Raw genomic sequence first — 19,694 nt, 5'->3', positions numbered from 1 at the left:
CACAGAAGAAATTATTAACTGTTCCCCAAAGTACGCTTTGCTTGAACATGTCCTGAAATATTAATTAAATCACTTTCTATCGATGGAATTATTACTAATTAGAAATGTCCCTTAATAGAGAAGACAGAGTGGGAAGAAAACTAACTTTGCAGCCTAAATCTCTCAGTTTCAAACAGCAAAGTTTAATGAATACAGTATTTGGAAGTAATTCTATCTGCAGTTTTATTCATGCATTTGTGGCAAAAAGTGAATTCTCTGCAGAATATTATTAGCATTCCAGAGATTAAATTCCTGACTCTGTACCTAACCAAATCACATTATTAATGTCGACAGCAAAGGTTATGGCAGATAATGCACCAGGCTCGAGCATTATGGATAAAAGAGCATGTTGTTGTAGACCAAAGAGAGGAAATGAGCAGAGTCAGTAGCTTGAAGGAGGTTGCTAGACCTGGTGAGAACATCTGGTGGGTGGCTGAATGAATCAGACAACATTTGAGTTGGACAGAGAAAGTTTCAGGACAAAAGGGGGGAGTGTCAGTCAATGAGATCAGAGGCTTGTGATCTGTCACACTGAAAGTTTGTGCCCAATTTGTTCAGGGTTTGATGGATTATCGGATTAAGGGGAGGTACTTGTTGGTTTGTTGGGAGATGGGAATGAAATCAGAAGGTTATTACGAGGATGTTTGATCAGTAAGGTGATCAGGATTTGGAGAGGAGGATTCAGAAAGGTACCAATATTTTGTGTTAAAATTTCCTGATTTCATTACCATTGTGTTTTCCAGCTTGTGTGCCAGTAATGCAGAAATAGTTTCCACTCGAGTGATATTCCAACTGTGGACTTCTGTTGCGTTAAATACAGTGGAGATGTTACCCAGCAGTTGAATCTGGCTTTCTGGAAGACCATTGGGATAAATCTGTTTCAGGAAACGATAGAACGTTAGCTCTGATTTTTGATGGAAAGACTTGCCTCCGGAACATGTCTGTCCTTTCAAAATAATTAGATACAATTCATTTCCATTGCTCCTCATCGCACTTTGAAATAACTCGTGTGTTTTATTTCATAGATTGGAAAAGATACCCAGCCTAGGCAGGTTTCATATCTCATTCCCTGTTGACACCATTAAGGAGTGATGATGGCAGAACCCTGGAAGCGAGCTCATTTTGCATTGATAGAGATGAAGACTTTGACCCTGAACATTAAACTGAGGTAATTTCTACCTGTTGACATTTTGGTCAAAAAACACATTAGATCTCTGTGACGAAGAAAACGAAGAAGTTCTTTGGAACCTGGAAATTTGTATTCTTATAGGATATTACTGACACAAATAAAGTGGTTACTCATTTTCTTTTCAGTTGTGACTTGGTACGCCGCATTATGTTAACCACTGAGTGATGTTCTTATGCAATGAATGGCAAATAATAAACAAAATGCTCTTCCTCTGGTTTCACACGAAGCTAACGTACCTGCAGGAGTTTCTTTTTCAGAACTTTCAGCTGAGTTGGGTCAAAGGCAAGAGATCCTATTTGGAGAACACCATCTCTCAGCACATGGTCACTCAAGCAAATGTCCAACTGGGCAGCATCATAGACTGCAGGTATGAAGTCATCAATGTCTTCTGGTGCTATTACTCCCTCTGTGCAGACTGGAAATGCAAACTTCTGTTAGTTGAATAAGAGGTAGGAGTGACAGATTAATGCTGCTGGCTAAGTTTTTCTCAAATGGAATAGAGAAGATTTAAAAGGACTGATGGCACTTTTGATCAAATTAGTACTTATAGCCGTGGAAAAAGACAAGTTATAGAAAAAGATCATCAAAACAAACTATATAGGTAGAAATGAAGAATGGAAAACTGTCAGTCACACTGCTGAAAGTACCAAATAACTGCAATCTGTTGATTAAGCTGTCTGAAAACATTCGCACTCTGGGATGATTTTTATGTGGGAGTTGAAGTTTAGTGGAAGCCTTGTCAAACAAACTGACTGTATAATTCTAATGTTAGCCTGCAAAGACTCAGAAGACACTGGGGTGTGCTACAATCTTAAAATATAAGAGCTTAGAGAATGCTGCCTGACTATCTCCACAGGCACTCCCTCCATCACCGACACATCATGGCCCCATAGTGCACCCTTCACAACAGAATAAAAAAACATGCCATGGCTATTTTGTCAGCACCACTCACCTTCAACACCGTGGAGAATGAAGGCAGCAAGTGTGGGAATATTGCCCTATGCAAACGCCCGTATTAGACACAAACTGGCCAACTTGAAAGTATGTTTTTTCAGCATTTTAGATCAAAATTCTGGAACTCCCTAATTAATATCATCCCTACCTTGGACAGCACTTGCTCAAGAAAATGATCTGGAAACAGACTTTCAAGGTCAAGTACAAATAGGCATAATTATGATAGCCTTCGAACAAAGATAGCAGCCAGGATGTGAATTAGAAATTTGCATGATTTACAAAGGCAATTTAGAGAACAGCTGAGAGTCAACTGCATTGTTATGGTTCTGGAGAGAAATGAGAGCCAGAATGGTAAGTAATGAGAATCAGAAACGGGCATATTATCACTGATATGCTGAGTGCTGGTAAGTGTTTTTTCTCATTTACGTCAACAAACTAAACTTAAATTTGAACACACCATACTAGAATCTGAACTTAGACCTCAGAATGATCAATCTTTATTTCTAGATTTTTAGTCCAGTAACACATTTATTACACAACTCCACCGACAACATTGAGTAAACATTCACCTGTATTGTTTACATACCACTAGTATTGTTTGAGCTTCTTTGTAGTTTGAGCTGAGCAATAAATATCAGCACATCTCCAGGTGATCTGAATCTTTTTATTTTCTTGAGAAATCTTGGCAGAGCTTGTTTAAGGGTCGGCTGCATGGGGTACAGAGGAAAAGATGAAGAATGGCACCAAACGAGTTTCCAATGATACGTACATTTTGAAATGCCAGGTACAGCAACAGCAGGAAAACACGCTTCATTAATGAAAACAGTTGGCGTGTGATTATCAATCCCTCCCATCAACAAGCCAACGCCAATGTAAACATTAAGTGATAAACATGTTGGAGCAAAAAGTTGTAATCACAGGACAAAACTATTAAAAATGTCTCACCACATCAACTTGGAAATGTATCATCTCGGGGTTCACTAAATCATAATTATCCAGAAAACAGTGCACAGCAAGAGGACGTGGTCCTAACAGCACTGATTGTTGGCTTGAGTAGGAGAGTTGGGCCTGAGACAGAGGGTACCGGGACCAGACTGAAGATGAGGAATTGGGGCTGTGGTTGAGAATGAGATGGGTGAGACATGGGGTTTTGGTACTGTAGTGGTTAAGCTGGGGACAGGAATGGCATGGCTGTTGTAGCTAAAGGGAAGAAAGCAAGAAATGGAATCTACCCGTTACCTGCAGAGGAGATTCAAAGAATGCACTAACTACCAAATCACTCTATGTTTTTGGTGCTCTATGTCGATGAATCATGCTAGCTTGAGAGTTTAGCACTAAACAAATTCTTATTAACCATGTCAGTGCTGTACAAGCATAAATAGAACTTTCAATCACATAATATACAAGAACACTGTGCTACGTAATGCAGTCTTTCACAAAAACTAATATTCATGCAGAATATAATATCTTGATCAAGTAGTAACTTAACTCATTGGAGATGTAGATTTTTAGGCATTCTAAGGAAAGTTAACTCTTAAATGACCTCAGTTTAACGTAGGAATTCAGAAACAAAGATGATTCTCTCACAAACTGAGCCACTCAATTGATTGCTTAAGCAAGTAAACTATACCCTGTTTATTTGACTCCATGTTGCGGTCAATGCCAAAGGAAGATTTCCAAGCTCTTGTATTGTAGATGACGACCATGATGAAGGTAAACTAGAGACAAAGAAATTGGTCCCTGAGTTAAAGAAGCATTGTAAGAAATCATAGCATGAAAATCCAAGCCTTTACAGCCCAAGATTCAACAGGAACCCCATCTTCATCCAAAGGTCCACCCACAAGACACATACATTAATCTGTGCGTCTTTAATTTCCAAGTTAAACAAAACAGAAGACATATCAAAATTATTTTTCCATTGGTATTTTATGGAATCATAGCAAATAAAGATTTTCCCTGTAAACTATGAAGCTTCATATTACAAACTATAATGATAACTGATTTACTAGTAAAGGGAAATAGGTTTGTAAAGAAATCCACAATAAAAGCCATCTTTTGGTAGGATGATCCACATGAAGGAAGGGTTCAGGCTAGCAGATACTGATCCAGGCTCCTAGTCAGGCGGTTACTTAAAGACACTTCCCTCTACAGGGTCTTACATAGATTCTGCTTCATAGATAGTTACTTAGAAGAAATAATCAAGAATAAATGCAGAAATAATCAAGAATAATCAAGAATAAATGCAGAAAATTTGGTGTGATCTGTGTTGAAATATGTGAAGGTTTCACACTCACCCATATCTGCTCTTCCCACTTCTCAGGAGGATTTCAATTGCCTCTTTCTGATCATCTCTAAAGGAGACACAATTCTTTAAGGCATCCAGAACCGAAAGATCAGATGCCCTGATAACAGATCCATCAATGTCACAGACCAATCCACCCAGTATTGTCAAGTCTTCCTTGGTCAGGTTTCTGTTCATAATTCCCTGAGTATGCATCAAAAAAGCAGCATTAATTCTGAAGGATATCAGTGAACACAAGAGAACCTCAATAAGTCTGTTTCATTCTTAAGAGCACTCTCATCACATGAAGTAACAAAACCACAATCAAAGACATGGAGGATCTTAATACCTACCAAACACATTCTGGCATCATTCAGAATATTTCGCTCTCTCACTGATACTTTTCTTAAGATGTTGACATTTGATTTCCCAACTAGTTTGTAGAAATCCCGGCAATCGTATGAAGCCCTGAAGTATTGATAACTATAACATGAAAAAATATGCTTATGAATATGAAGAGTCATTTGCAATTTATCGAGCCTTAATGTATATATCCTTCAGCTCCCAACACCATCCCCACTTGATTGCTGAATTATCCTCAATTCATTGTAAATCAATGGGCAATGTACTCTCCCTGAAGATCTGATTCAGGTCACTTTGGAAACCTCAGTGGATACAGATGTAGCACTTCCTGGTAGATTAACTTTTCTCTGGCAGATGAAGATCAAGAGTTGTCATTCCCTGTGGAACTCTCTTTTTGGAGCATTGCAAGGAAGACTGGACCACAATAATCTGACCAATGATCATTGCTGGTCTCTCCTGTTGCGAGCAGATATCAACAGTGCAACAGTAGACCACAGCCTCGCAATGTTATCTACAATTACTTTTTGTCCCTTTTGTTTCACAAACAACCTGTCTCCCTGGGCTACTCTCAGTACTGGCTAACCCATCAACTAATGTCATCCCAATTTCACACATCACCCTCGGGAACTGAGGGTTCAGCAGTAAGCAATGAGCATTCTGGTTGAAAAAAAAACGTGGGTTGTAGGCCTATGAAAGCTCCAATTAAACACACTGGAAGTTACAGCAGAGTTGAAAAAAAAAACATCAGTATCAATAAAGTAACTGAGGAAATTATCAAAGAATATAACATACTTGAACAGCAGAACATCCCCAGGCAAGGCGTCCAAGGGCACTTCCATACTTTCAGAAGCGAGTCTGCCAGAAATGCACTCAAGCTGGAAAGACAGACCACAATGTCACATTGGGACCAGAAGCACTGGTCTCTCAGTTATCTTCCTCACTACAGTGTTTTGCTGCAGTAGGTGATGGCATGGGAGCCTCCTTTGATACTGTCAAGTGGGACATACCACAATTTGACAATCTTCAAGAATCCCATACAACTGAAAACTTCGCATCATTACTGTCAACCTTTAAAATTCATTCAGAGATCCGTTCACAACTTACATTGAAATTCATTTCCAAAATAAACACCCCCTCTTTTTATTCAATCCAGCAGTGACAATCTATTGCCTTGCATCTACACTTGTGTTTTTGAGAATAATTTTACCTGACTTTCATCAAGCATAATCCCTTTAACCTTCATTGCTTGAACAAGCTTCAAAAATCTCTGAAAATCCAGGGCTTTTGTTGCTCCACAACTGAAACCTCGCAGGACAGCCACTGAAAATCTGGAAAGGTATGGCATTATTAATTTCTAAATGTTCCTAATTTCCCGACTTTCAAATCTCTTATCATAACCTCTACATCACAGGTTTCTCAGCATATAGCCCATGAGTGACTGAAAAGCACTTTGCTTATTTCATTTATTTATCCCTCTTCAATGAGCCCACCATTGTCATGAAACATACTGGAGATTAGAAATAAAAATGTAAAGAAATCCGGGTGTTCTGACATTACTCATACTCTGTACACTGGACTAAATATATCACCTATGAACATAACTCTGTAAAAATCAATGAGAGCCCTCTATTCACACCAGTTTAATTACTGAGGCAAGTTGAATATAACAAATCACTTGACTAAATATGCCTGCTTTAGAAACTACATATAAGGTTACACTAAACACAACTAAATTAACAAATTAAATACAGAAAGATAATAGGCAAAATAAAGGCAGAAATTAAAAGAGAATTGCTTACATCTCAAAATTGTTGTTGTATCTGACCAGCCTTTCAAAGAACACAGCGGACTGTGGAATAAAAGCATTTTAATTATTGATTAACACAATAGGGTCGTAGTCTGTTTATACACGAATACAACATAAATGGGATAACATTCCCGACATCTTTAAATTAATGCACAATTCCCAACTGCAGCTGATTTTCATTCCAGCCATTGTCTCTGCTTGCAAGCAACAGGATCATTTACCTGACTGGGAGTCCACTCTTTATTGTTAACATCACCGAGGCTTAGGTTGGAATTTAACAGGACAGGTGGAACCTCTGCGGCAAGAACTGATGGAATTGCCTTCACTGTTGTCACTGGATTCTCCACATTCCTCAGCACCTGATTTAGAAAGAAACAGAAGGTTATTTACTGGAAGATGAAAGCAAGTTTTGCAGTAACATTGGGGAAATATAGATGGCATATTCCTCTGTCACTGGAATGTCTCATCACTCACCTGCAGAACACAGATCTGCCGTATGGGTTGTGGTGCTCTGCCGATATTCTCAACAAATTTCTCATTTGAGATAACACTGATGAATATCTGAGGATTTATACGTCGGAACACACCACTGGGAATTCCAGACACCAGGCTTCCCAGACCCAGCAGACGACTTGAGTTATTGACCTAGATGTAAATTGAAATACAAATGGCAAAGCTTTCAAAACACAATCAATAGTAAATTTGCAAATTGTGCTGTATAACAATCTCATTATATTCCCATTCCAGATGGAACCAAATAGTTCATTAGAAGTAGTTGAAAATACTTGCTGTTACTCTAGTTAAAGAATTTTCCAGTGCTGAACATAAATGGAACTTACATAACAGGAAAATGACAGACATAGTAGAAGCAATATCTTGGGAATCTCTAAAGACCTCAAATAGACAAACCTGACAGCTTTTCACAGTCAATATACCACAGTTCATTCCAATATCTCTACGACGGACATACAATTCCTTTTTAACTATTTATTCAGTTCACCAGGAGAAACTTAAATGCAGATATGACAATGACTTTCTGGAATACACTTGGGTCACAGAATCATTCGACTATCCTGGGCCACACATTCTGTGATGCATCCAAATTCACCCACCTCACTCCACCTCTCCCGCATCACAATCTTCATCCTCCACCCAGACAATGACTCTCCCTGCTGACCTAACTCCTACTGCAACTACAAAATGTGTATCCTCAGTCTTGGCAACTTATACACTCAGGCTGTTATTTTGCTGGACATTTCCCCCTTCATTCTTTTTTCCCCATCTTCAGTCGCAAACATTAAGTGAAGGAAATTGTAGAGCTGAGGGGAACTAACTGCAATGGGAGTAAATTCAAAAAACTCAGTATAGGCACAATGGGATTCATAACTTTAGCATTAAATTTACACAAAGCTCTTTGAAATAGTTTGTCTAATGTAGGCATTAAAACTAATTCACATGAAATGCTCATGCTAATATACTATAGTCTTCAATTTTCTTGATGTCTTGGTACCACCAGAGTCATTGCTTCTTACCTTGAAGCCATTCGTTAGTAACTTGTTCACTATTGAACTAGTCTGGCCAATGTTCCAGCCTCTGACGTTGCCCAGACTTGGCAGGGCTTGCTCCAGAGTGTTCCCATCAATATTGTCAACCTGTGACAATGACAGTCCAACAGCAGTTTGCCCCAAGGTGTTCAAAGTGCTGACTGAAAAGTTGTCGATTTTGCCCACTAGAACAACTGCCAACTGAAAAAGACGCAAAGGAAAATTATTACTTTTATCCATCAAAGAAAACACTTCACATGAACTGAAGGAGTTTCACCATTAATTTATTATTACCTTCAACTGCTCATCTGTTGGCTCTTCGGGAGGTACTGTACCATCGGTAGACGTGTTGGAAGTTAGGTTAAGTCCGCAGACTTTGTTTATCCTTCCGACTAAAGACAATGTTTGCTGTGCAGTCAATTTCTGAAGCAGATTAGTTTTGGTAATGAAGCACAGAAGGGAGTTTGGCAGACTGTAAAAGAACATCAGTCAGAGTTAGCATGGCCATATCTCTCAGTGTTCTAGAAATTTGTATCCCACAGCTATAGCAAGGCTTGTTACAAATATCATCATTAAAGATTTCAATTGATTTGCAAATGTCATATTTATTTGGACATTTGAAGTGGCACAGAACCAAATTTGATGCAAATTTCATGCGCAATGTGTCAACCGCCAATTCAGAGAATATTTCAAATAACTTCAATATCCATACAGACCTGGTAAGTCAGATCACAGCAAGAACCTTTCTAAGAGTCTAACGTATGCCTCTGCAATTCCAGTCTGTCACCTCAGTCAACATTCACTATTCTAGAAATTTTCTTACTGAAGCAGAAGTTTCTACTGAATCAAATGATTCTATAGTATTGGCTCCCAATCATATATCACCACAAGCATTTTCCAGTTATATATCAAATATATCCAAACGCTCCTCCCAAAATATTACTTCACGGCAACTAACAGACTATCAATCCAACTGTACTAATGCAAGTGTTCAACCAAATTCTATAAAGCTAAATTTAATCATACTTTATTGCAACATTTTATCTATGACTCACATCTTTCTTTTTATATTCTAGTCCTCTCCCTCTCAAATTTCAGTGGGAATTCTATCATATTATGATCACTAAGAGTTCCTTTACCTCAAGCCCCCTAATCAAACCTTATTCATAACACAATTCAGAACTGCCTTCCTCCTAGTGGGTCTGACCACAAGCTGCTCTAAAAAACCATCTCATTGGCATTCTACAAAATTCCTCTCTTGGGATCCAGCAACAACTTGATTCTATGCTTTCCAATCCTATGTCACCGTTTTTTAAGGATTTTATTTCATTTCTTTTTACTAAAAGCGCCACCCACCCTCTCTGCCTACCTGCCTGTCCTTTCAATACGAAGAATATCCTTGGATGTTCAGCTCCAAATCTGACCTTCTTTCAGCAATGATTCTCTGAGGCCCTCAATATCACACCACCCAATCTCTAACTGCACCACCAGGTCATCTACCTGATTCTGTTTACTGTGTGCATTCAAATATAACACCTTTATCACCTTTTTCGATTTTCCCCCATGTTACACTTCAACTCATCCCAATGACTGCAATTTTGCTCTATCACCTGCCTGTGCTTCCTCACATCCTCAGTATGCACTGCATCAACTCGTGAACCAACTGGCCCATCCTCAGCCCATCGCTCCGGTTCCCGTCCTCCTGCCAACTTAGTTTAAACCCTCCCCAATACCCTGATATATACACAGGATGGAGAAATACGATTTACTAACATTGCAAGAAAGAAAAGGAAAGTAACACAGCATCAGACTCCAAAACAAGTCAGCAGCTCTGCAAGCAGATGGACAGAGAGGATTGGAAACTGATAAGGATTGGGTGGAGAAGAAAGGATAGAAAAAGCACTTGTTAAAGGGAATACACAAGAAGAAGCATCTTGTCTGTAAGTCACGCAAATATGCAGGAAGACCCTATTGACTTGAGGAACAAGCCCAAGTGAGAGAAAAGACACAGGGACATCAGTCTGTATTCACGTGAACGTGTGCCCAGGAACACCGCTGAAAAAGAAGAAATTAAAAAGCAAAGAAGGGTAAAAATGGCTACCCATTTCTGGCTCTAATGGGAACATTACTGATTAACCTATTTGGTGCAGGATGCAAGCTTAGTACTAGCGTAATGCTACTACGACGCCAGTGACCTAGATTCAATTCCCATTCTACTGCTGTCTGAAAAGACTTTGCATGTTCTCCACATGTCCACGTGTGTTTCCACCAGGAATCTTGGTTTCCTTCCATATTACTAAGACACAAGGATTAGTAGGTTAATTGGTCACATGGGTGTAATTGGACAGCACCGGTGCATTGGAGCAGACGGGCATATTACCACTCTGAATCTCTAAAATTACATTTAGTGTTACTAAAACGACATGGTACCTATTTAAATCATAATGTACCGTTCCTTTCGCTGAGCAAAATAAAGATCAAATGTTAATACAAAGTGAATTGAGATCTCTGAAACCTTAATTACATGAATTAAAATAGCTCATTTATTTTTGTTTAGAAAACATATGAATAATGATAAATTGAATTTAAAAATTAATTATAATTTTATAATTATAATTTGCAACAATGCCAGTTCTAGAATGCAACTTACTTGCTTCAATCCATAAATAAAATGAAATTCCATTTCACACATTGTGAAAATATCAATTCTTTGAACACATACCTTGAAGCATTAAAGTTTGGATTGTTTTTAACCAGTAAGTTAATGTAGGCTGTTGAGACCTCATCCGATAACATCAAGTTTTCCACAAGTTTCAGGTTTTCTGCATTTGCTGCGAACACTTGAAGCTGCACAGAATTCGAAATTAGAAGATTTATCTCAGATAATAAGTGAAACTTAAAGTTTCTTAGCCAATAGTAAGGATATAGCTGGAAGCTTGACACATATCAGATAGAAAGCTGGTTGATTTTGGTTTACAGCTGTGCATTCACCTATCAGGATCTTGGATAAATACTCAAATTGTAACCTGAAGATATCAAGCGGATCCTACAACTGCGTCCTCCAGCGGGCAGCTTCTAGCATCTACTATATCATGTGACGATCAAACCGGGCGTCCCAAGTAAATTTCCATCTTTGCTTTGTGGAGTCAGGATGACCAGATGTAAGTGTCAAATGGGTTCTCTTATAATGCACAAAAATCCGGCCTATGTATTATATAAATCCCTTCCAAGAATGGTGGTGATTGAGTTGGAGAAGAGCTCGGTTGCATAAGGTAGCCAGGGCCTTTTTAACACTCAGCTTATTTTGGGTAGCAACACCTGATATCTGACTTGGACCACTCCTGCATCCCTATTCTAGCATGATTAAATTTCTAAGCCTTCTACTCATGTGAATTCTGATTCTAAGAGCTGAATAAAAAGGAGTACTTACCAATGTTTCATTTTCGGAGAATGATTGAAGGTCAGAGAGTGAGACTTGACTCAGATACAGTCCCAGATATTGAGAGAACCACGCAGTGGAGTTCAGGACTGGATCACGAGCATTGTAACATTTCGGTCTGGGTTCTAATGTACAAAGTGAATAAAGTACTGTAATTATGGAAAAAGTACTTGAAAGTTCATCTACTTTGTATCTCAACATTACTGGGTCATCTACCAACGTAATTAGCTTTATAATGTGAGCACAAGGTCTGGGTGGGAAATATCAATAAGATGCATTCTGCTTGTCGAGCTTGAACATAGACTGAGAAATCACCTACAATAATTAAAATATAGCTGGGGGTGCACATTCGGAAAGCATCTTAAGTGATAACGGAAGATCCACTTGGATTTCCTATAATGAATGCAGGTTTCACTCTGAAGATTGATAGGATTGAAAATCATGACATTGGAAAAGGGATTTGTGGAGAGGATTGGCCTGTCAGATACAACACTTGACATGACATGGAAACAAATCCACATAAATTCAGAGACACAAAAGATACTGCAGATACCGGAAATCTAGAGCAATACACACAATGTGCTGGAGGAGCTTGGAAGGTCAGGCAGCATCTATCAATGGGAAGGAACAGTCAATGTTTTGGACTGAGACTCTTCATCCAGACTGGAAAGGAAAGGAGAAGAAGTCAGGATAAGAAGGTGGGGGAGGGGAGGAAGTAATACAAGGTGGCAGGTGATAGGTGAAACCAGGAGAGGGGGACGGTGAAGTAAAGAGCTGGGAAGTTGACTGTAGGAAGAGACAAACGGCTGGAGAAGGGGGGAGTCTGACAGGACTGGACAGACCAGGGAAGAAAGGACAGGGGGAGGAGCACCAGGTGGAGGTGATGGGCAGGTAAGAAGAGAAGTTGTGAAAGAGAAAGGAAGACAAGAATGGGGAATGGAAAAGGAGAGGAGGGGGAGGGGCAATTACCAGAAGTTCAAGAAATCAATTTTCATTCCCTCAGGTTGGAGACCACCCAGACAAGGTCTAAGATCTTGCTCTTCCAACCTGAATGTGGCTTTATCATGGCAGTAGTGAAGGCCATGAACTGACATGTCAGAGTGGGAATGGGAAGTAGAATTGAAATGGGTGACCACCGAGAAATCCTGCTTTCTCTGGCGGTTGGAAGGTAGGTGCTTGGCGAAGTGGTCTCCCAATCTATGATGCGTCTCACTGATATACAGGAGACCACACTGGGAGCACCAGATACAGTATATGACTCCGACAGACTCGCAGGTGAGGTATGGCCTCACCTGGAAGGACTGTGTGGGGCCTTGGAAGGTGGAGGGGCAGGTGTGCCATATAAACTCAGATGGCGGTTTTCCAACAACTGACAGATTATGGGCGTCACCCTGGAATAGTTCAATGCCTGGAGTTAATCTGCAGCATTGAGAGTTTAAGCCCAGACAGCCGAGCATCAAACCGCAGAGAGCATGAAAATCTTGGATCTTATCTCTGCAAATTATCACCTCTCGGCAATCAGCCTCCGGATGGCCGTGAGTAACATTAACTGTGGCTGCTGATTCAATTTGACACAGGCAGTTTGTAATAATTCCACCTCGGGAGCTTGGAAACGGGAAAGCATAACTTTACCTTGCTGCAGGTAGGATTTGATGCCATCATAGATTTCCTTCCGTTTGTCCACAGTAAGTTCTTTGTACGGAGTATTCAGCGCTCTTACGCTAAAGGTGAAATTTAATAACATTTAGAATTTCATCATCAGCTTGAGCTCAGTTACTGAAAAATGGAGTTTAAATTACGGAAATAAAATGAGAGCAGACCAACAAAGGACCGAATGACAATGTGTCAACTCTTGCTGAGTTGGGCGTGACTCGAGTACATGTTCGACTTGCAAAAGAGTGGCCTCTCAGACTCTCTTTTGCATGTTCTGATCTGATCGTATACAACACCATGAGCAACAAAGAAATTAAACATTCTTTGAAAGTATGCTACTTCCAGTCAATCAATTGGTTGCAGTACAGTGCAGACTTATTGAGAAAGCCAGTTTACAAAGTACATAGCATGATTTGCACACTGCGGTATTTACCCTTGGAATATACACTAAACATGCCCGTGATCGTACTTACACTTTCTGGTAGGACAGGCACCCAATCCTCAGGCTGTTGTCGGAAAACAAGAGGGGAAAGGTGATAAATGGCAGATATGGTGTCAGCCTGAAATTAAGCCATTTATCTACCTCAGTGTCATTTAGTGCAGCTAAACTGCTGGTAAACTGAGGCCACACACCCTCGATGATTGCAGCTCGATTAGCAGGAGACAGTTTACTCTGGGAAAGCAGAATGAAACAGGCTGTATTAGAATGAATGCCCATAAGTGAAGCAAAATGATCTTATCCCCATAGCTTGTCAGAGGATTTTGACATTCAGCCCACTCATGGAGATCAACATCACTAAACAGGAAATATGTTTCAGCATCAAAGTCATATTTTGGAGGAAATAATGTTAATGCTTCCTGATTCAGCTCCACAAGATCAAACTCCTCCATGTCAAATCCTTTGTCTGAGGTCACATCACTGCCAGTAATTTAAATGAGGCTTCTCACCCCAACACTGCATGCTTGGATTTTCCAATGGGAACTCGTACAGGTTTTAACCAGCCCATTAGCTGTGATGAGAAAGGCACAGGGAAGAAATAAAAATCCACCAACCCAAATAATTCTCATCCATGTACACTTGTTAACATATTTGCACAGCATCTACTCCCATTACATCAGTGATCTTTTAAGTGTCAGTCACCGGAAATCATTCTCAGATCACAGAGTAATATTCGTGGTAACAAACACAAGATGCTGGAAATCCAGAGGAACACATAGAAAATGCTGGAGGAACTCAGCAGGTCAGGCAGCATATATAGAAATGAATAAATAGTTGATGTTTCGGTCCGACACCCTTCATTAGGACTGGAAAGGAAGGGAAAGATACCAGAATAAAAAGGTGGGGGGGGGGGGAGTGGAACGAAGCTTGTTGGAAGCTGATAGGTTTGTCCAGGTGGGTGGGAATGGTCAAGGTCTGAAGAAGGAGGAATCTGATAAGAGACGAAAGTAGACCATGGAGGAAAAAGGAGGAGAAAGGGACCCAGAGGGAAGTTACAGGCAGGTGAGAAGATTTTAAATTAAGGTGTCCTTTCTTTATTTGAAGTCTCCAGTTTAATATGACTGCATCCTGCTATTGAAAAACTAAACAACTGCCTCTCACCTTTTGGGTGTTTTCATTGAATTGATCTATGAATGAAGCCAGTTTCTGAATGGGCTGGATGGAGACCAACACTGAGGTCAGGAGCTGGTTGTTATTGATGAACCCTGGCATGCTCAGCACATCAGCCAATTCACGGGGATCAGTAACATTGAGCAACTGTAAACACACAAAATGAAATTCGATTGACATAACCAGAAACAGACCATGTAACACCCACCTGGATGCATGCTCAAAATAACTTTCAATTTGCATTAGGCTATTGACAATCACCATGGCTAATATTATTTTAAGTGACAAACTAACAATCACACCAGCTCTCGCACACACCCATTCACAGAAAGAAAAAATTTTGGATTTTACCTCAGGAACGAGGAAAAATGCATCTGTCAGCTTGAGCAATTTGGAGAAACTTTGGAAATAGCTGTTCAGGTAGACTGTAACGCTACCATTTACATAACAACGTGGTGGGAACGCTGCAAGAAAACAAAATTATAAATATCCGCTTTCAAACAGAGATGATATTTTATTTACTTTAAATGTGTGGTAGCTGGATATGTTGCCGGCTAATATAGCTGAACGATCTGGACACAGTGAAAACAAATACCAGTTACTCTTCTTTTTCATTGACGAATGCTTTTCGGGCTTACCTGTGCTGTTGAGGTAACCAAGGATCCATACTCTCAGCACGGTCTCTTTTGTTTCACGTGGCATATCGCTGAATCCATAATTGAGGCCATTTAGGCTAAACAAAAAAAAGTTAATGACATTTATTACATAAAACGAATGAAAACATTTTTAGTATCCTTCCTAAATGAGGCTTCAATGTTCACGCGGGCATCTAGACTGAAGGCTTATCCTAATTCTGTCATTAAAGTTGCTATGATACAATGAACCTCTGACAACGAACACTCCCTTCCCCTTCTGTCTTTTTTCATTCCCAATTCCAGCTCCTTCGCTTACAGCTTTCATTCTCCTCACCTGCCCATCACTTCCCTGTGGTGTCTCTCCTACTTCCCCTTCTCTTCTAGTATCATAGTCCTTCTTCTTTAGCCCTTTACCTCTTCCACCAATTATCTCCTAACCTCGATTTATTCCCCCTTCACCTGGTTTCACCTATCACTTGCCAACTTGTATTCATACACCTTCCCCTATTTTTGTATACTGGTTTCTACCTCCCTACTTTCCAGTCCTGATTTAGGGTCTTGGCTCAACATGTCAACTGTTTATTCCTCTCCGTAGACACTGCCTGATCTGTTGAGTTCCTCCAGCAAGTTGTTTCTTCTCTGGATTTCCAGCATTTGCAGAGCCTCGGGAATCACAGACTTGCCTATAAATCTTGATACAAAGCTGAACGATTTCACAAATTCTATCTAGCTCTACCGTTATCTTTTTCTTGGAACTCACGCAGCATGCATTTCTGTCCAATGCAACTTTTGATAAATTTGCAACATATTTTGGAGTGTCTTGCTGCATTCAGAAAAGTTTGGCACTTCAAACTTGCATCATACAGGCACTACAGGAGTGCTGTACAGCTATGAACAAGTTACATACTTCTCCATGCAGCAATAGATTATTGGAAGAGAGAGGCATTCACTCACACTGCTCGATAACCTTCACAGCTTAGATTTCTTCTCAGAAGAGGTCTCAGCACTGACTGAGAAATGCCAGCAATGAACGGCCGGAATTGCCTCTGGAACCACTTTCTCAGGAAGATGGTACTTGTTAAGTTTTCACTGGTTCTCACAGCCTCCCACAGGGCATTCATAAATGTGATCTTTGTCATCAGGGGAATTACTGTCATGTTCTGAGTCTGAAAGAAAACACAGCAGGTGATCAGTGAACAGAGAGATTTCTTTCACAGGTCTGAAACCAGTCAATTCTGAATGAGAATGAAATTGGAATATTTCTGTATCAAAATATCATGCAGTAGAATTGGACAGAGCAACAACAGTCATGTTAGCTGCAGAAAATTCATTCCATGACAGTTTCTACATCTTTTAAATTATTTACCCTGTTGTTGAACATGTGCAGTGCCTCCATCAATGTGGCTCTGTCAAGCTTCTGAAGGAAAACAGTCAGGGCAGTTTCATCTGACCTATTCAGAGCCTTTGGACCAGTGAAGCACAGAAAGATGTCTGACAAGAGGTCACTGCTTAGATGTGAAAGCAGCAGAGGAGTCTGCAGAGATAAATGTGATATATAAAAAAAGATTAAAACAGCCCAGAATATTGACGTGAAGTATCAACAAATAAGTAAGGCTCAACTAACTACTTGAGCCAATGTGCTCACAGAAGTCATTAACATACAGTCTTAACAGAGCTGCTCTACAACTACGTTGCATCATTTAAGTACAAATGACCATTGCATGAGATTCTAGTCAGTGGCAATGCTTACCTCTGCGCAAGCAAACTCTGCAATACTGAAGCTGCAGGTATGGCTTGTGTTAACTTTAGTCAGGAAATTGTTCAAAGCCAAACTATGGAAAGAAAATAAAATCAATTTTAGAGAAGGAAATTAGTTGAGAAACAAACAACAAAACACCCATTTTCTTTGCTAAATGTTCATCATAAAATATAAATCAAACTTATGCTTCTTGTCATTTGCCATTCTGGCACAATAGGTATTTGGGCATCCTCAATGTCAGATGCAGTCAGCCAATAACAACTTTAAAAAACCTCTTAAGCAAAGTGATTGTAGTCCAGTTCTTACCTGTTCACACCGGCACACAATCTTGTATCTGTTTGAAAAAGCAGAGAAGAATTAATACATGGGAACCATAACACAGGTTAACCAAAGAATTCGTTATAAGTGTGGTTTGAGCACTCACCATTAACTGTGGCATTATCAGGCTAAAGATGAGAAAGAACAATTATTAATTTAATACTTTTTCATTCTGAATTGATCTGATAAATGTAAGATGATTTTGTAAAGTGTTACTGGTGTTGAAAAGCACTAGATTTTTTCTTACCCTGTCAGTAGGCTGGGCTTCTGAAAACAAAAAGAAAACGTTATTGTTACAAGGTTATCCTGATTACGTGCTATGATTCTTAACAGTAATTTATCAAAAAAGAAACCAGACTGCAAGTTGTTGACCCTGGAAGGAAGAGTACAAAAATGTAACATTTGAGCTGGCTCCACCATTGCTGTGATGCAGTAACCTGCCATCCAACCTTTGTGAAATCACAGCAGTTGGCATCTTGCTCATGAGTAACAATTCCCCTCCTCCCTTGAAACACGTCGTCGAGCAGATGCCGCATTACCATATGCACTGAAACATTTACCAGAATACTGTGGAATATCTAAAACCATCTATTTAAGCCGATTGGGGAATGAACAGAACTCCAAAAGACTAGAAAATCTGCTGGTCCGACACCACCAAATCCCAGGAGCTTTACCACCCAAACCCTTCATCAAAATAGATGTCTTGACAAAAAAACTTAAGCTCTTTAGAGCATCAATTCATCAATGGTAACCACGGGACGTTGACTGGATGGCGTGGGGAAGGGGAATGAAGCAATGGCAATACCATTGACTGTCTACTGTGATTCAGATGATGATTGCCTGCAGTGTAAAAGTTACTTGCCACATTTCATCACGTGTCCAAATGTTACCCTGGCTTTGCTCTGTGGGCACTGGCTGAGAAACCGTAAATGAATTTCAAAACGATGCAATCTGAAACAAACAACTCTAACTTTGACCTAATGAAGAAAAAGCTTAAGACAGTTAGGCAGAGGACACAATTCTGAAGAACTCCTGCAGCAAAATCATGGGGCCGTGACCTTGAGCAACTGCAACCATCCTCCTTTATATAAAGTATAACTCTAACTGCTGTGGGTCTTGCCGATTGATACCCGGTAACTTCACTTTCACCTGGGTGTCCTGATTCAGGCTCTGATGGAAAGGGCCACCATTCAAGATTCACCTCTAGAATTTATCTCTATAGACTCTTTTTGGACCAAAGCAGTGAAGTTCTGAGTTGATTAGTTCTGGAAAACCCAAATCAGACATCAAACTAAGGAGATCATAATAGTTTTCTTCATTTTAAAAATGATTGCGAGTGGATGGCAATCGTCGTGATTCAGGAAATTTATAGGAAATTGTGTAAGATTTTGCAGTAAAGGCGTTTGTTGAAATATCCAAGCATTGCAATTCAATATCTAACTATTGCAAGCACTTTCTCCTTCTCATGAGGCAGTTACCTGGAAAATCTCCAAGCAGCCCAACTTTCCGAACTTCAGACTCATTGTGCGAGGCTATCCAGACTTGAACTATGGTTTCATTCACTCCACTTCGAAGAGCTCGAAGGTTAAATCCAAGCAAGTCGATCAGATTCTGGGCACTCAGACCCTGAGATAAAAACACAAGCCATGAATGAACATAACATGTAATAATTTATTGCATCAAATTTGACATAGAACAAACCAACTGCATGATGGAATGAGTTGATTACGGATCAGAATTATTGCAAAATTTGTTTGGAATTTCATTTATTGCTGACGATGAAGTTTTTTTTTACATTGCAAGATCTTCAGAGGAAATTGTACTGTCACTGATGTTGATCACCATAATCGACGGTCTTCATACCTTATCCCTGGAGACTGATTATTATGATAACTACATAACTACAGACTTCTGAAACTGAAGGAAAAAAAGCATTGCTGAATAAATTCAAAACATGTTGAAGTATGCATTAAATCAGGCAGTATATGAGGAGCAAGAAACCTGGTTAACAATCATGTTTTTATTTCAGATTTTCAGAACCTGCAGTTTTTTTTAATTTCCAGTGACAAGAGGATCTTCCTCTGTGGTTACCTGGATATCACAC

The 19,694-nt window shown here is 39.7% G+C and overlaps 1 protein-coding gene across 1 annotated transcript in view; it reads right to left on the bottom strand.

Annotated features, from left to right (window-relative positions):
* The window catches only part of LOC132398985 (uncharacterized), a 165,249-nt gene extending 145,643 nt beyond the window's left edge, over positions 1-19,606 (bottom strand). Inside the window, exons 1-28 of the mRNA XM_059978822.1 lie at positions 19,592-19,606; positions 19,069-19,216; positions 17,838-17,857; positions 17,697-17,718; positions 17,579-17,606; positions 17,264-17,345; positions 16,880-17,047; positions 16,468-16,679; positions 15,517-15,611; positions 15,230-15,342; positions 14,870-15,025; positions 13,743-13,942; positions 13,249-13,337; positions 11,608-11,741; positions 10,900-11,024; positions 8,472-8,649; positions 8,166-8,378; positions 7,108-7,278; positions 6,855-6,992; positions 6,626-6,675; positions 6,034-6,154; positions 5,619-5,701; positions 4,817-4,946; positions 4,477-4,667; positions 3,813-3,900; positions 2,769-2,889; positions 1,465-1,643; positions 768-914 (exon numbers count right to left, since the gene is read on the bottom strand). Of these exons, the coding sequence (XP_059834805.1) occupies positions 768-914; positions 1,465-1,643; positions 2,769-2,889; positions 3,813-3,900; positions 4,477-4,667; positions 4,817-4,946; positions 5,619-5,701; positions 6,034-6,154; positions 6,626-6,675; positions 6,855-6,992; positions 7,108-7,278; positions 8,166-8,378; positions 8,472-8,649; positions 10,900-11,024; positions 11,608-11,741; positions 13,249-13,337; positions 13,743-13,942; positions 14,870-15,025; positions 15,230-15,342; positions 15,517-15,611; positions 16,468-16,679; positions 16,880-17,047; positions 17,264-17,345; positions 17,579-17,606; positions 17,697-17,718; positions 17,838-17,857; positions 19,069-19,216; positions 19,592-19,606 (3,417 nt within the window). The remainder of the gene's footprint in view (positions 1-767; positions 915-1,464; positions 1,644-2,768; positions 2,890-3,812; positions 3,901-4,476; positions 4,668-4,816; positions 4,947-5,618; positions 5,702-6,033; positions 6,155-6,625; positions 6,676-6,854; positions 6,993-7,107; positions 7,279-8,165; positions 8,379-8,471; positions 8,650-10,899; positions 11,025-11,607; positions 11,742-13,248; positions 13,338-13,742; positions 13,943-14,869; positions 15,026-15,229; positions 15,343-15,516; positions 15,612-16,467; positions 16,680-16,879; positions 17,048-17,263; positions 17,346-17,578; positions 17,607-17,696; positions 17,719-17,837; positions 17,858-19,068; positions 19,217-19,591) is intronic.
* Positions 19,607-19,694: the final 88 nt, after the last annotated feature.

The sequence above is a fragment of the Hypanus sabinus genome, chromosome 9 (genome assembly GCF_030144855.1).
Source record: "Hypanus sabinus isolate sHypSab1 chromosome 9, sHypSab1.hap1, whole genome shotgun sequence".
NCBI lineage: Eukaryota > Metazoa > Chordata > Chondrichthyes > Myliobatiformes > Dasyatidae > Hypanus > Hypanus sabinus.
Note: the sequence above shows the minus strand (reverse complement) of the source record. Positions and strands in the feature narration are given on the sequence as shown.